The 15839-nt window shown below is 41.1% G+C and overlaps 2 protein-coding genes across 9 annotated transcripts in view; both read right to left on the reverse strand.

Moving 5' to 3' along the window:
• The window catches only part of ephx4 (epoxide hydrolase 4), a 27035-nt gene extending 26396 nt beyond the window's left edge, over positions 1-639 (reverse strand). The window contains exons 1-3 of the mRNA XM_061888182.1: positions 504-639; positions 391-423; positions 202-323 (exon numbers count right to left, since the gene is read on the reverse strand). Coding sequence (XP_061744166.1) covers positions 202-285 — 84 coding nt within the window. The 5' untranslated portion in view covers positions 286-323; positions 391-423; positions 504-639. The remainder of the gene's footprint in view (positions 1-201; positions 324-390; positions 424-503) is intronic.
• LOC133543552 (bromodomain-containing protein 4-like) overlaps positions 597-15839 on the reverse strand; it is a 27713-nt gene continuing 12470 nt past the window's right edge. For 5 of the 8 annotated variants that reach the window (XM_061888179.1, XM_061888178.1, XM_061888177.1 and 2 more), the window contains 13 exons: positions 13120-13248; positions 10847-11029; positions 9997-10163; positions 9778-9926; positions 9601-9714; positions 6641-6778; positions 5130-5182; positions 4931-5069; positions 4799-4872; positions 4556-4720; positions 2425-2582; positions 954-1122; positions 597-891 (listed from right to left, as the gene is read on the reverse strand). In XM_061888179.1, the coding sequence (XP_061744163.1) occupies positions 826-891; positions 954-1122; positions 2425-2582; positions 4556-4720; positions 4799-4872; positions 4931-5069; positions 5130-5182; positions 6641-6778; positions 9601-9714; positions 9778-9926; positions 9997-10163; positions 10847-11029; positions 13120-13248 (1704 nt within the window). In that variant the 3' untranslated portion in view covers positions 597-825. The remainder of the gene's footprint in view (positions 892-953; positions 1123-2424; positions 2583-4555; positions 4721-4798; positions 4873-4930; positions 5070-5129; positions 5183-6640; positions 6779-9600; positions 9715-9777; positions 9927-9996; positions 10164-10846; positions 11030-13119; positions 13249-15839) is intronic. The other 3 variants (XM_061888173.1, XM_061888180.1, XM_061888181.1) reach the window with 3 other exon arrangements.

Below are 15839 nucleotides of genomic sequence, written 5' to 3' on the forward strand. Positions count from 1 at the left end.
CTTTTGGAGCAACATATGTTGTTACCATGGACGCCCCTGCTTATTTCAGCAAGACAATGCCAAGCCAAGTGTTACAACAGCATGGCTTCATTGTAAAAGAGTGCAGGTACTAGACTGGCCTGCCTGTAGTCCAGACATTGAAAATGTGTGAAGGCTAAAATATGAGGTAGGAGACTGTTGAACCCCCCCCCTCCGGTTTACCTTTGATCCGGTCTTCCTGGTCTGTGTCCAGTACGTGGAAACACATCTGGTTGTACTTTTTAGGTGTGAGGACAAGACAGTCATGGTGTTGTAATCCAGGACATGTCACACTTAGGACAGGCCTGCTCCAGAGAGGAACACAATTGGTCATTTTGGTGATAGACAATGAAAGAGTAAATATATACTCACCTGTGGAGGTCCACATCAGGATCTGTCAAACACCTGGGAAAAAAGGTTCTAAATGCTGTGGAGTGCAACATTAAATGAGATGCAGCAATTTCCTGGTCTATGGTTATCATCACCTTTTGTAGAAAGGCAAGGCCCTGAAGGTCTGACCCAGGACTCCAGTCTACGCTCTTATGCTTGGTGAAAACATCTTTATTATTTTCAGTACAAAAAGTAATAACCCAAAGACCAACTCTCTTGGTTTGAAGGTATTTGAAGTGCAGCAGTGGTGAAGCAGAAGAGAACACGGATCTCTGGAAAACCGTCTTCCTTTCCTTTCTTAACAAAATAAGGTGCAAACATATTGTCTTTTCCCAAAGTGAACACAAAGATGGGGAGAAAGAGACGACTAAAGGTGGCTGGCCAGAGACGGTGCAGGTACTCCAGGTGGTCAGTGAGTTAGTCCAGGTTGAGTTCAAAGGTGGCCATGATCTCCTGCTGCATGCTCATGTCGATGCAGGACACCTGCCACCACACACCTGTCACATAGCAACCTCCCAAGAAAGAAAGACAGAAAGAACACTCACAGTCTCCCGTCTGCGCCGCTCCTGCTCCTTCTGTCGCGCCAGCTCCCGCTCACGCCACAGGAAGGTGGGCGGGCTTTCCACGGGAGGCGTGGTCTCGGTGGAGGCGGAGCCCAGAGAGGGAACGTCGCCTCTGCTCAGTGGAACCTTTTTATCCGCTTGGCCTGGAAGGCTGGAGGGGGAATGAAAATGGGGATTGCCTTTGTGGATGGATGCTGAATACCAATATAAACATTTGCAATCAAAGAAATAGCTGAGTGATAGAAAAGTCAACATTCCCATTAAAGCTGCAACCATTCAGCCATTCATTTGTTGGGAAAAAGCTTAGATTAATCCTTTATTGAATGGAACTAAAACATTTTCATCAAGTTTGGACCGCATAAAAGAAGATAAAACAAGTTCAATAGAAGGTAAAGGGTCAATTTAATGGTAAAGAAAAGGTAAAAGAAAGTAAATTGAAGGTAGAATAAAATTAATAAAAGGTAAATAAAATGTAAAAGGAAGTCAATATAAGGTAAATCAAGTTCAATAGATGGAAAAAGAATGAAAAGAGATATTAGAAGGTAAATAAGGTAACTAAAAGGTAAAAAGTAGGTAAAAGGCTTAATAAAAATATATCAAAGGTACAAAAGTAAAAGAATGTAAAACAAGTAAAAAAGAAAGGTAACTTGAAGACACAAAAAATAAATAGCATAGAAGATAAATAAATGTAAATAAAGGGTAATTAGAAAAACTCAAATACGAAAAAAATAAAGGATGTAAAAAAAAAAGGTAAAATAGAAGACAATACAAGGTAAATACAAACTAGAAGAAGATAGATATAAGGTATATAAAAGGGAAAAGAAGGTTACAAAAAGTAAAAGCAAGTAAAAAAGTAAAAGAATGTAAAAAAGGCTAATAAAAGCTGAAAGATGATAAATAGAAGGTAAATGAAGATAAATACAATTTAAAAAGAAGGTAAAAGAAGACAAAGAGAAGGTAAATAAAACGTAAAAGAACATAAAAAAGGTAAATACAATGTAAAACAAATAAAAGGTAAAACAAGGTCAAAGAATGTAAATCAGGCAAATAGAAGCTAAAAGAAGATGCATGGAAGGTAAGTAGAAGTTAAAAACTATTGAACTAAAAGATGCAGTGAAATGAAGTAAATTATATTTTTAAAGTGCTTTTCCTCAAGTGACTTAAAGCACTTTACATAGTGAAAGCCAATATCTAAGTTGCATTTAAAGCAGTGTGGCTGGCACTGGGAGCAGGTGGGAAAAGTGTCTTGCCCAAGGACACAACGGCAGTGACTAGGTTGGTAGAAGCGGTCATCAAACCTGGAACCCTCAAGTTGCTGGCACGACCACTCTCCCAACCGAGCTATACCGCCCCAGTACGGCTATAAAGTGTTTTTTATCCAGTTAGACTTGGTCAAACTTGATTGATGCAGCGGGGAAATAGTTCACTAATGGCGAGCATGTCACATGACTACCTGTTCTTCTTCTTCAGCGCCTTCTCACGCTCCTCCTTCTCCATGGCCGCCCTTCTGAAGTGCTGGAAGCTCTCCTTGGACGACTTGATGGCAGCCGGGGGGCCGGCGGACACTCTGGCCAGTCGGGCCCACGACTCCGCATTTTTCACTACAATGTCCTGCAGACAAACATGACATGTTACCGTGACAACCTAAGTCATACATCTTCATCCATCCATCCATCCCCTGCCCCCATACTTGTCCTACTTCTTTGTGCTACAAAAATGTTGACTTTATTAACGTGTTATTATTCATCCATCTCCCCAAAAGTGTTGAAAAATGAGCAACATGCAGACTAGATGAGCCTGAAGGGATGAATGCTACGTGAAATGACTTCAATCAATCAATCAATCAATGTTTACTTATATAGCCCTAAATCACTAGTGTCTCAAAGGGCTGCACAAACCACTACCACATCCTCGGTAGGCCCACATAAGGGCAAGGAAAACTCACACCCAGTGGGACGTCGGTGACAATGATGACTATGAGAACCTTGGAGAGGAGGAAAGCAATGGATGTCGAGCGGGTCTAACATGATACTGTGAAAGTTCAATCCATAATGGATCCAACACAGTCGCGAGAGTCCAGTCCAAAGCGGATCCAACACAGCAGCGAGAGTCACGGGACTCACAGCGGAGCCAGCAGGAAACCATCCCAAGCGGAGGCGGATCAGCATCGCAGAGATGTCCCCAGCCGATACACAGGCAAGCGGTACATGGCCACCGGATCGGACCGGACCCCCTCCACAAGGGAGAGTGGGACATAGGAGAAAGACTTGGAGACAAACCAAACACTTGTCATCCATTGAATATTATTATTCAAATACACTCTCAATTCTGGACGACAAGCCGCTACTTTTTTCCCCAGCTTTGAGCCACGCAGTTTATAAAACATTGCGGCTAATTTAGGGATTATTCTTTTCTCATGGCCATAATGCAAATATAAAAAAAAAAACAAGCAAATACACTAAAAAAGTGTGATGTTTGTGCTATGGCGCCAGCTTTTGGACGAGTTTGCTCCCTGCAGGTGCTGCAGTGCCCTTCTGTTTAGAGCTTTCAACCTGAACTACAATTGCACTTCCGCCTTCTAGCCGTCCATAGCGTTGCTACTCGCATGCATTCTTCATTTCATTACTCCAGGCAACATTTGTGAGTTACAGTATATAACGACTAAAACTGTTCATACTTAAGCGTCCCATGTGTGATTTTCATGCATATTTGTACCTGCTATCATAATGGAATGATGCTAGCGTCGCTAGCATTAGCTGATATGCTAACCCGTTTACAAGTGTCTGTGTTGAGTGAATGATTGATTGATACTTTTACTAGTAGATTGCACAGTACAGTACATATTCCCTACAATTGACCACTAAATGGTAACACCCCAATAAGTTTTTAAACTTCTTTAAGTCGAGATCCTCCTTCATCAATTCATGCTACAAATATTTACTATCAGCATAATACAGTCATCACACAAGTTAATCATCATAGTATATACATTGAATTATGTACATTATTTACAATCCGTGGGGTGGCATGTGAGAAATGGACATTGAAACCGTGTAGGTCTGACTTGGTAGGATATGTACAGCGAACGGTGAACATAGTGAGCTCAGGAAGCATAAGAACAAGTATATACATTTGATTATTTACAATCCGAGGAGGTGGGATGTGGTGGTTAGGCTAGGGTTGTAGTTGCCTGGAGGTGTTCTTTTAGTGCGCTTTTGAAGGAGAATATAGAAGATGGTAGTAATAATTCGTTTTGTATTGTTTCACGTTCACAAATCCCCAGTAAATTCATCAAAACGTCAGTGTGGAGTTATTGAGTCGGTTTAGCTGATTGGAGAGCTAGCTTGCGCAGCTCGTGGGTCCTCGACCATGACTTCTGTTTTGTTTGATCAACCGTTTTACTGCCTTGTTTGGAAACAACGAAGGTATGTAAATAAATATTTCAGTGTAAATAACTAATTTCACAATGTATATATCTGCCACTTATATATGGAGAATGTTTTTCTGAAATGTAGTGGGTGTGGCTTATATAATAGTGGTGTGCTCTTACATAGTCAAGAACATGTGGTATGGGAGGAACCAACCTTCTTAGGCAGTTTGTCTGGTGGAGTTGCAAAGTTGGTGGACAACACGTCAGCCACTCCACTCTCGGTGACATCTTCAGTGGAAAGAAATGGGGTCACCACATCAGACTTGGTCTGGTCTCTGGCCAGCAGTGGACTCCCAATCAGAGGGGACAGCAAGGGGATCTGAGAAGGAGGAACATGTTGATGGCTTGGACAACAAACATGGTGACTGTTGCTACGCCGCATGTTTGTCAGGGTCACCTCAAATCTGGACGTGGGCCAGTCCAGCAGGAAGTCGGGTGACGCCAAGGGGGAGAGCGGTGCGGCCAGGTCCACTGAAAGACGAGAGAATGCTGATTTTACTTGCTTTGAGTTTAGGCGGCGATTATTTACCTGGAGGCGGCAGCGACATCTGGCCTTGAGGCAGCGCGGCATTGGGTCTGGTCTGTGTTAACATCGTGGCGGGTTGACGAGGGTGGCCGGCGGTCGAGAAGAAAGAGCGCCCCCTGTGGGTCTGCTTGCAAATGGCAGTCTGCAGTGTGACAAAGTGTTGCTTTGCATCCACAGGTGGATATCCACACCAGATGTTTACCTTTTTATTTGGCTTTGGACACATGTATTTGGCAGTCTTCTTGAATTTGGGCACTGAAAGACATTTTCAAAGAGTGGGCCAGACAGATAAATGTATGTTGTTTATGAACAGCAATAATTCAAATATGAGCAATAGGTAGGTGTCCGGTTGCAAGATGTTGGAGCCAATAAGGCTGAAATCTATCACCATATCAGTGTTTTGCATCGGTCAGTATGGATAATTATTGATATTGTTATGACCTGATGAAAATAAGGAGCAGGAGAAAAATAAATGTTATTTTAAAATGTAACCTTCCACTGGTTATAATCCCTCAGCTATCAAGGCAGACAGGAAGTGTCAACACCAGCATGGAACACACTGAATGTCAACAAAATAGTCCAACCACATTGAACACTAAAATAAGGAATATACAAGAAATGTAAGAAAATAATGCAAAGTGTGAAAATGTCAACATGTAAAAACCTGAGAAGTATTTTCTACAGGTTTAGTGACAGGACATGTCAGCTGTGCTCTAAAGGGTGAGCTCAGGTGGAGTGGTATTAGCACTCTTGCCTTGCATCATGTACACACCAAAATGGTCTGACTACGGTCCCTTTAAAAACATCCAAAAACTGTTCCGCTGACATTCAATCTTTTATCCACAATGTCTTCATTTCTCTTCTCACTCCATGCGAATAATCAAACAAAGGTGATAGTTGATACTGTCACCCGATTGGCTGTTAGCGTGTCCCTCCCACTGACCACTGACCACTTCCTGTGTTGCCAAGTGACCAGAGAGTGAGTGTCTTTGTTCATGCAACCAACCTTGCTTCCATACTTTACCTTTCTTTCCGACAAAACATAAAAATAATAAATTATATTATACACACATTTCAAACATTTTATCGAAAGCATATTTTTTGATATGGATTATGTGTCTATCGTAATATGTATATTGATATCATTTTATCGCCCAGCCCTAGCCTAACATACTGGCCAACACCAATATAAATTAGATACCTTATCAGCACAAATCATAGCACACTTGTATTATCTGTTAGAAAAGACCTTATCACGTGAAATTATTCAAACAGAAATAAATAGCAGGTAAAACAAAAACACAAACCCATTTGTTTACTGGAATGGACTTGTGGACACCTTGTGGCCACAATAGTTCATTCAATTAACCCTATGACGCAGTAAGTTGAATGATGCGGACACGTTTGTTACTGGATACTTTAGCATGACTTGATACTTGATTATATTGACATATGTGGTGTATTACACTGCAATATTGATCTATTATTACATATGTCTAGTTTATATGCTTAGCCTATTGCCCAGCATGTTTACCTTTTGTAAATGACTTTAATAAAAAAAGAATAAATCGTGTGGTTATTGGAGGACATTTAGATGCTGTGCACAAGTAAATACGCTGCTTGTATCGCACATTTTAGATGCAAGCCGATATCATGTGATACTTGTCTTGCTTGGATAGCCAAAATCAAGAGGGGTTATAAGGGCTGGCTCACCAGGAGAGTAACCGCTGTCAGAAGATGGCGAGCTGTTGCTGCAGGAAGTGGAAGTGGAAATGGAAGCGGAAGAGGAAGAAGTGCTGCTGCAGCTGAGCTGCGATGGACAGATGAAGTCAGGAGACATAGCCAGTTTGCCTGAAAACAGCACGCTTGTTTAGTGGTTTACTTTGCAGCACATTTTGGATGCAATACCCACATTCAAAGAAGGATTCACTTCTGGTTCATGTGTTAAAAAAAGGAAGGGGAACTGCCTAATGTTCATGATCATTATGAAAGACAGGACAAAAAATGGATAAAAGTCTGCTTACAACAGAGCCAGTGGAGGTCCTCTGTTCTGCCAGTCAAACCAAAAGAGAAGCATCACAAAAGTGACAGCAAAACTACATTTGGAGGCTGGAATATTAACATGTATTAGTGATATTTATGTGCTCACAAGCTTGTGTTCAAATGTTGACATGATCCACTGGTCAGCTGCTGAACTTTATTTCACATCATAAGTCATGTCTGGATAGTGGAAAGATGGCGACAAGTTGCTACACTTTCACAGTCCATTTATACCCGGGAATGGTGAAAACCACACGAAAAGACTCACCAGGATTATAAATCAATCATCTAAATGAGCAACATCAAAATCCTAGCAGTCACCATCCTAATTAATCTTTTAGTATCTTTCTTGGCTCTCATGAAGTCTGAAATGAGCGAGACATTTCTTTGAAAATCCTCCATGGTTCTTCCCCTGTGTGAAGGTGAGATACAAACCTGCACCTCATGTCACATGACTGTTTACCACCTCTTTCTGTTGTTTCATCTTGGACAATATTTATGTGCTTTATCTTGAAGATGTGCTATTTGGATCGCCACGGAATTTGACCTTGGCAACATCATTATACCATTGGCTAAGTTTTATATTCATAAATGTAAGGTTCTCAATACCCGATCTGTTCTTTGTGCCTTTGAAAATGAGGTAGAACTTTCATTTAAAACACTATCTACTAGGGGTGTGGGAAAAAATCAATTTGAATGCGAATCGAATTAAATATGTTGTGCGATTCAGAATCGATTCTCATTTAAAAAAATTTTTTTTTTTTTTAATCAATCCAACAAACCACTACACAGCAATACCATAACAATGCAATCCAATCCCAAAACCAAAGCTGAGCCAGCAACACTCAGAACTGCAATAAACAGAACAATTGAGAGGAGACACAAACACCACACAGAACAAAACAAAAGTAGTGAAACAAAAATGAATATTATCAACAACAGTATCAATATTAGTTATAATTTCAGCATAGCAGTGATTAAAATCCCTCATTGACATTATCATTAGACATTTATAAAAAGAACAATAGTGTCACAGTGGCTTACACTTGCATGGCATCTCATAAGCTGGACAACACACTGTGTCCAATGTTTGCACAAAGATAAAATAAGTCATATTTTTGCTTCCTTTAATAGTTAAAACAAATCTACATTATTGCAATCAGTTGATAAAACATTGTCCTTTACAATTATAAAAGCTTTTTTTTTTTTTTAAATCTACTACTCTGCTAGCATGTCAGCAGACTGGGGTAGATCCTGCTGAAATCTATGTATTGAATGAATACACAATCCTTTTGAATCGGAAAAATATCGTTTTTGAATCGAGAATCGAATCGAAAAAAATCTATATATTATCGAATCGTGACCCCAAGAATCGATATTGAATCGAATCATGAGACACCCAAAGATCCACATCCCTACTATCTACCTCTAACAGCCAAAAAGCTGTGAAAACTAGAATGATTACTATTTACAGAACTTGTGTACACATTAATACTTATATTTTACATTCCAAGGAATTACTTGATTCGGGCAGCACGGTGCTGGAGGGGTTAGTGCGTCTGCCTCACAATACGAAGGTCCTGGGTTCAATTACGGGCTCAGGATATTTCTGTGTGGAGCTTGCATGTTCTCCCCGTGACTGCGTGGGTTCCCTCCGGGTACTCCGGCTTCCTCTCACCTGGGGATAGGCCCCTCCCACCTCCAAAGACATTCACCTGGGGATAGGCCCCTCCCACCTCCAAAGACATTCACCTGGGGATAGGCCCCTCCCACCTCCAAACACATGCACCTAGGGATAGGCCCCTCCCACCTCCAAAGACATTCACCTGGGGATAGGCCCCTCCCACCTCCAAAGACATGCACCTGGGGATAGGCCCCTCCCACCTCCAAAGACATTCACCTGGGGATAGGCCCCTCCCACCTCCAAAGACATGCACCTGGGGATAGGTTGATTGGCAACACTAAATGGTCCCTAGTGTGTGAATGTTGTCTGTCTATCTGTGTTGGCCCTGTAATGAGGTGGCGACTTGTCCAGGGCGTACCCGCCTTCCGCCCGAATGTAGCTGAGATATTCCCTTCGGGGTCGCTGGGGCCTAAGCGGTAGAAAATGGATGGATGGAGTTACTTGATTGAATTAACAACCCCCGGTGCTGTATTGTACTGTTTAATTGTCCTTGTTCATGTGTTTGTTTGTGTCAATGTTGAACTTTATAAATAAAAGCATATTGGGAAAAAAGTCTGCAGCGAGCAATAATCAGTGATTTAGTTGAAAAAAAAAAAAGGCAAACGTGATGTGTTTTTTCAAAGTAACACACCACATATTCCTAATGTGATCAAAATAGGTCAATATTAAATGTTACATTACATGTATTTGTAAACACTCTGAAGTGGGAAAGGGGTAGGATTAAATAAGCTTTGCTTCTTCCTACTCCTTCTTGGAGAAATGATGTATTCCACTAAGTGTATCAAAGCTTAATGGATGTTTGCAAGGGCTTTATCGGCAGAATAGAGAAGCTCCTATAGGCTCCACTGACTTTGGACGGCATTTATTTACCATTTAGAATAGAAAAAAACCTGTTGTGGTGCATGATGGGCAAGGTTCCCCTTTTAAGTGTCACATGTTCATCTCTCACCTGCTGCTATTTTCTTCCTCACCGCCTGCTGCTGTTTACGGAGCACCTGGCATCTGGTGGGCTGCTTCAACTTCCCACAATGCATAACTCCACTGCGTTTCTCCAACATTTGACCTGCGATGCACCAAAGTTGAGAGGACTCCCCGACAAGGTGGTGCGGGAGGGGGCGGGACTTACTGCCGTCAGCCAACCACTGCAGCTTCTTGACCCGGTCTGCTTTGAGCACCTTCACCAGGCCGGGCTGCTTCCTGGCCTGGTAGGTCTGAGGCGCCGTCTCAGCCTTGCGCTCCATGGCGACTGTGTGAATACTGCTGCTGTTGCCATGACTACAGAGCAACACGGGCAGACATCAGCACCCAAACAGCAACTGTCAGGATGCGTGTAAGGCGTACGTACAAACTGCTGCTTTTCTCCACCACACGCTTGTACTTCAGGGTTTTGCCTTTAAGTCGAGCGATGTCCTTTTCTTTGGATCTCTTCTCCTTTTTCAACCTGTCTTTCTTCTTTTGCTTCATCAGAGGGTCCTGAGTGAGTCTCCTCAGCTGCTCACTGACTGCTTTCAACTAGAGAAGAAGAAGAAACCTCAAATGCATGGTGGAAGACCACCACTGGACATTCCCCCCATAATGAGCTATTCCATTCAGCGGTACCTCAGTTTCTGTTAGTAGGCCATTTGTTAAAGAGCAAATGGTATAAAAATCTTGACCGGAAAACATGTCAATCTAATATTACTTTACAGAGAATAGTTTTAGTGCTCCACTTTGAAAATGATTAAACACAAAGACTGAAAATGCTAAACATTAAAATCACCTGACTTGGCGGCAAAGAGCAGCGAGGCACGTCTGTATCGAGAAGGGCAAGAAAACCAGATCAATATATAGCAAGGTTGGTTGTGTGAGTAAAGGCACTCAAGCAACATGAATACATTATTTCATAAAACTACAGTACATTCTATTGTGATGATTTTCAAGCAGTTTTACATGTTTTGCAAAGGTTTGTTTTTCTTCTTAAAAAGGCATTTAACATGTCTGATTGGACTATTACTGCATGTTTCCACTTCATGGTGACTTATCGTGCACTGCACCCACTAGACACTCGATCCGCGATGTGTTTTATCGTACTCGAACATGTCTTTGGTGAACATTTTCGCCCTGAATTGAAGGATATTGAAACGGAGGTACCACTGAAGGCCCGACACAGGTAATATCATGAAGTCAAGAGTCCCTGAGGTGTGTTTGACACCAACCTGCTCCTCCAAGTTGGCGAGCTGTGTGGTCACCTCCTCTGATGAGCTCTCCACGTCTGAAGAGCTCTCGCTCTCTGAAGAAGTTGGCAAGGTGGACTGACCCCCCACTCGCTGGCCTCTGGACTCGTCCACCCGTCGTAATTGCTCCTGTGGAAGCTTGGCGAAGCGGGCCTCGAATACCTCCTGGTCAGACGTTCACACGTGTAAATGCATGAACTTCTTTTTAGGAAGCCAACATATGATATGATTCTACATAAATGATGTCATGACCAACTTATTTATACTTATACATTTATACTTTGCTATTTTATGGATACAGCACCCCCCTGCCACCCACAAAGGGACAAGCGGTAGAAAATGGATGGCTGGATGTGGGAAGAAAGGGAAGAAAGAGGGACAAAGGAAGTGGAAAGAAAAAAAAAACATAAAAAAAAAAAACACTTGAAGTGTACTGTTTACATCAACTGATGAGCAAATAAACATCAATAAATAAAAACTAGATCGGATGACATTTGGGTCTGAACTGATGGATGAGATTGAAATCCTTATTGAGATTATTCATTAATTTGAAAACATGAATATTTATTATCCATCCATCTTCTCTCGCTTTTCCAAAGTGGGGTCGTGGGGGCAGCAGCCAAAGCAGAGATACGCAGACTTCCCTCAGCTACTTCATCCAGCTCTTTCTGGCGTTCCTAGGCAACCTTGTCCTGGGTCTTCTACTTGTCAGACCCCCAGGGAGGTGTTCGGGGGGGGTTGTGACCACCTCATCTGGCTCCTCTCCATGTGGAGCAGCAGTGGCTTTACTCTGTTTACCCGTTTACATGTTCTTTTAATTATTCTTATCTTTTACATTTACTTTACCACAAAAGTGAGTGTATTTTTTCTGTCATAAGTATAATTTTATGAAAACTGTTCATTAAATGCAAAAATCCTTACATTTATTGGTGTAATACATGCAAATTTTGATCAGTATTTTAAGTCAAAGCACAATCATTTTGCACTTTAAGTGAATTACACTAACCGTATGTGAAAACCTTTATTTTGTTAGTGCAGTTATTGTGTGCTGCTGTTCTGAGTTTGGCCACTAAGGAGACGACTTCAGGCTGTTTAAAACATTCTTCTAAAAAGAGAGAGAGAGAGACTCCCAAGTTGCGACTGCTGTCCTGTTTGTACATTTATCTGACATCCATGTCCTTCACAACAACTAAGCCATAGTTTCCTGGTTTAGTCACTTTTCCATTGTTTATTTCAGGGCCAAGCAGTTGGGTGCTGCAGGGATGAATGAACATGTTTTATTTGCCAAACAAATGACAGCATTTTAGTCATATGTACGTTTATTTCTGTGATATTCTGCCTTTGACAACAGATTCCTTTTTGTGGCCAATTGCCTTACTTTTTGTGTTGAGTTTAGTGATTATTGGTTCGGCATATTAGCGTGGGGTCACATAAAAAGTAGCAACCATGGTGAGGTCTCAAGCTTTTAGACTACGTTTACGCTGCACACCAAATCTCTTTTTTTTTTTTTTTTTTTTACATGTGATATTTTCCAGCTGAATGTTTACACAGCAAGTACAATGTGATTTTTATCCAGTGTAAACTTGCACAGGCCCCTATGTGGCCCCAACATCACTTTAATACGAGTGTTTTTAGGTGACAGTAAAGTAAAGTAATATCAAGTATGAATGGATGTTTGGTCGGGTGGTAATCTTGTAATGGCTGTTTAGGAGAGGACACACGGACATCAGATTTATTTTTACACTCACATGTAAGAAAATGTGCCACAGTGTCAATTCCTGGCTTTCAATCACTATTTCTTTGGAATCAAAATATTTATTCATACATTACATAAAGACTATTATTTGTAGACTATTGACAAGTCACACACTGAAAATGTGCTGGTCTTAATTAAAAAGCGAAACACACAAAAACTGCTGAAAAAAACCATGGCGTTAAGACTGCAGTCACATTTGAAAAGATCCGATTCAGGACTACCTCCTGATGTGGTCTGACTCTGATGCCAAAAGATCAGATTTGAAGCACTGTGGAGCCTTTAGACTGGCAACAAAAATCCGATTTGGTGTGCGGATCTTTTTTCACTCACTCAACCTGGAGAATTTGCATGCACGTTGCATGGCCCATTCTTCGCTTTCCCCCCATTATCATATTCTTCTGGTCGTAAGAAGCCAAATATGAGATCAGAATGGATGAACTGTCTGACCCTAATCCCAACATGTTGGGATGGCGGTATGGCAAGGTGAGCAAAAGTCTACCTGTAGTTTGCGGGCCATGGCGACCACCTCATGGGCTGGAGGGTTGTACTTGTAGCAGTTGGAGAACATCAGCCTGACGTCAGCAGCAAACTCTTTGGCAGTCTCGTACTCTCGCTGCTCCAGCTTTTTCTGTTCAATACACAAAGTACCTCCTCAAAGACTGTTTTGTGGTCTGAGGTGTGTTGAGAGTGAATTGGCTCCAGGCTGAAAATTGTAAATATTTCACATTTCTCATACTGTATTTACAAAAGCCTTCAAGTCCCCTCCCGAGTCGTTGCTGTGTGAACTGCTGCAGGAAGTGACCAAACGTGGAGCTACAGAGAAAAAGCAGCTACTTCATTAGAGCAAATACCAAGTCTGCCTCCATCACCTTCTCCTTTTTTTAGCTGATCATCCTCTTTGTTGCCTGTTTTCACGCTGGTTTTTGGTTGTTAGAGTGCCAGGGGTGGGTGATACCGTGAATGTCGGCATCCATTAGATACAGGGCTTGGATCACCGAAACAGATAGACACTTTTTGACTTGAAACGTCATGATCCTTGAATCATTTGGTGAATTTGCCTCTGGTTAGCGGATTAGGATTATGACAAATTATATAGAACCTTTCCAAAAAAATGTAATATCATGGAAAAGTGTATTTAGTTCCGTAATTCCATTCAAAAGGTTAAAAACTTCCATAGTCTATAGATTCAGGGCCCACAACTTAAACGATTTCAAGTATTTACTTGTTTATTTGTGCATCCTTTGGGCCTCCAGGTCACAAACCCCAGGACGTCAATACATGAGAATAGTGTGAAGCAGTCAGGCCAAATGTGACAGGCCATGAATGTTTTCAAGTGACTGTCACACTACCACCTGCACAGGTGTGATTAGATTGCTTGACTTTGGTTCAAGTGTCTCAGTGAGGATGAATATGATGAAGACTTGCCAAGTGGCCAGAAGATGTTCACAGAGTGCTGTGTCCCAGGATATCAAAGGCAGGCCCAAACACTCCAACATAATTCTGCCTTTACAATACTTCATGCAGATATACAGTCACACAATTCAGAAGATATACAATTACAATATTTAAAAAAGGGAACATGTCTAGGTATAATAATAATAATAACAATAATAAGGCTATTAATCTGTGTGCACCACACAATTCGATTTGATTCTTGGAGGTAACGATTACCGATTCAAAACGATTTCCATTCAAAATCTATACTTTTTGATAACGTGAGTTGCCATTTCTATGATGAACTACATTCTTCCATAAAATAGACAAACAGCTATGATACATTTCTATATTACTTCAAATAAAACTGGTTTTGTTGATTAAAATTGTACCCAAACGAGATCCAACACTTCTCTTTTCTAAAGTAAATGTGTACAGCAGATATAGATCTGCATCAACAACAACAACATTTCAAAATCAATTTTTTTAATCGAATAAGAATCGTTACAAATAAGAATCGCAATTTATTAAAAAATAAAATTTGTCACCCCTTAATAATATCAATAATAGTTGTTTACTGTTTTGTTCTTTTAAAAAATAGCAAATGAAAAACTGTTACTTTTTAAAAACAATTCTGGAAAATTGTCAATGGGTTTACACTCCTAATAAATAAAAATTGGGATGCAAATGTTTGCAGTGAAAGACTTGGAGAGAGGCATCAACTCTATGATAAAAACAGTCATTTGCTGGACATATAAAAGAAACTACAACAAAAGTATACAGCCCACCATCGGTCTGATACAAATACCCACCTTGGTATCGATACGATCTATATTTAGATGGCTGTGGATCATGTTTGTTCAGGTGAGATATCAGGGTAGTAGAGATGCACGGATAGGCAATTATATCATCCGCAGCCGCATCACTAAAGTCGACATCCATCCGCCATCCACCCGAACCAACATTTCATCAAAGCCACACCCACCCGCTGTTATATATCTAATATAGACCATGCAAGGCATTAGTGAGGTTAGAAAGTGTAACTCCCTCCAAATAGCACAGACACAATGGCTTTCTTGAACTGATTTATTTGAAGGCTTACTTTCCCTTCAAATTCACCGTGAAAACTGTAATAAATAAAGCAGGTTACAAACGTAAAAATAACAACATGCACAGCATGTGGATCAAACATTTTACCAATAAAATACCAACAAATGACAAAGACCTCGTTGGCCATACCCGGAAGTAGCTTCCTTACATCCGTCCACAGACCAAACGAGACACTTCAAAATAAAAGTATGCCCACATACTGTTTCAAATAGTACTGCTTGGTTTTCGTATGTGGGTAACAACATTGAACTATTTATAAATGGTTGATTTCTATAGGCTAGTAAGGTAAAGTGTTGTAGCTGACAAGTTTGGGCTACCTGGCTTCTGCAGCCTTCATCAGAGGTGTCACGTGATGTTAGCGTGACCTCATCTGTGACGTCTTATATGGATTGTACCATCAAGTGTTGTCAGCCTTCATCAGAGGTGTCACGTGATGTTAGCGTGACGTCTTATATGGATTGTACCATCAAGTGTTGTCAGCCTTCATCAGAGGTGTCACGTGATGTTAGCGTGACGTCATCTGTGACGTCTTATATGGATTGTACCATCAAGTGTTGTCAGCCTTCATCAGAGGTGTCACGTGATGTTAGCGTGACCTCATCTGTGACGTCTTATATGGATTGTACCATCAAGTGTTGTCAGCCTTCATCAGAGGTGTCACGTGATGTTAGCGTG

Source organism: Nerophis ophidion, linkage group LG26 (genome assembly GCF_033978795.1).
Source record: "Nerophis ophidion isolate RoL-2023_Sa linkage group LG26, RoL_Noph_v1.0, whole genome shotgun sequence".
NCBI lineage: Eukaryota > Metazoa > Chordata > Actinopteri > Syngnathiformes > Syngnathidae > Nerophis > Nerophis ophidion.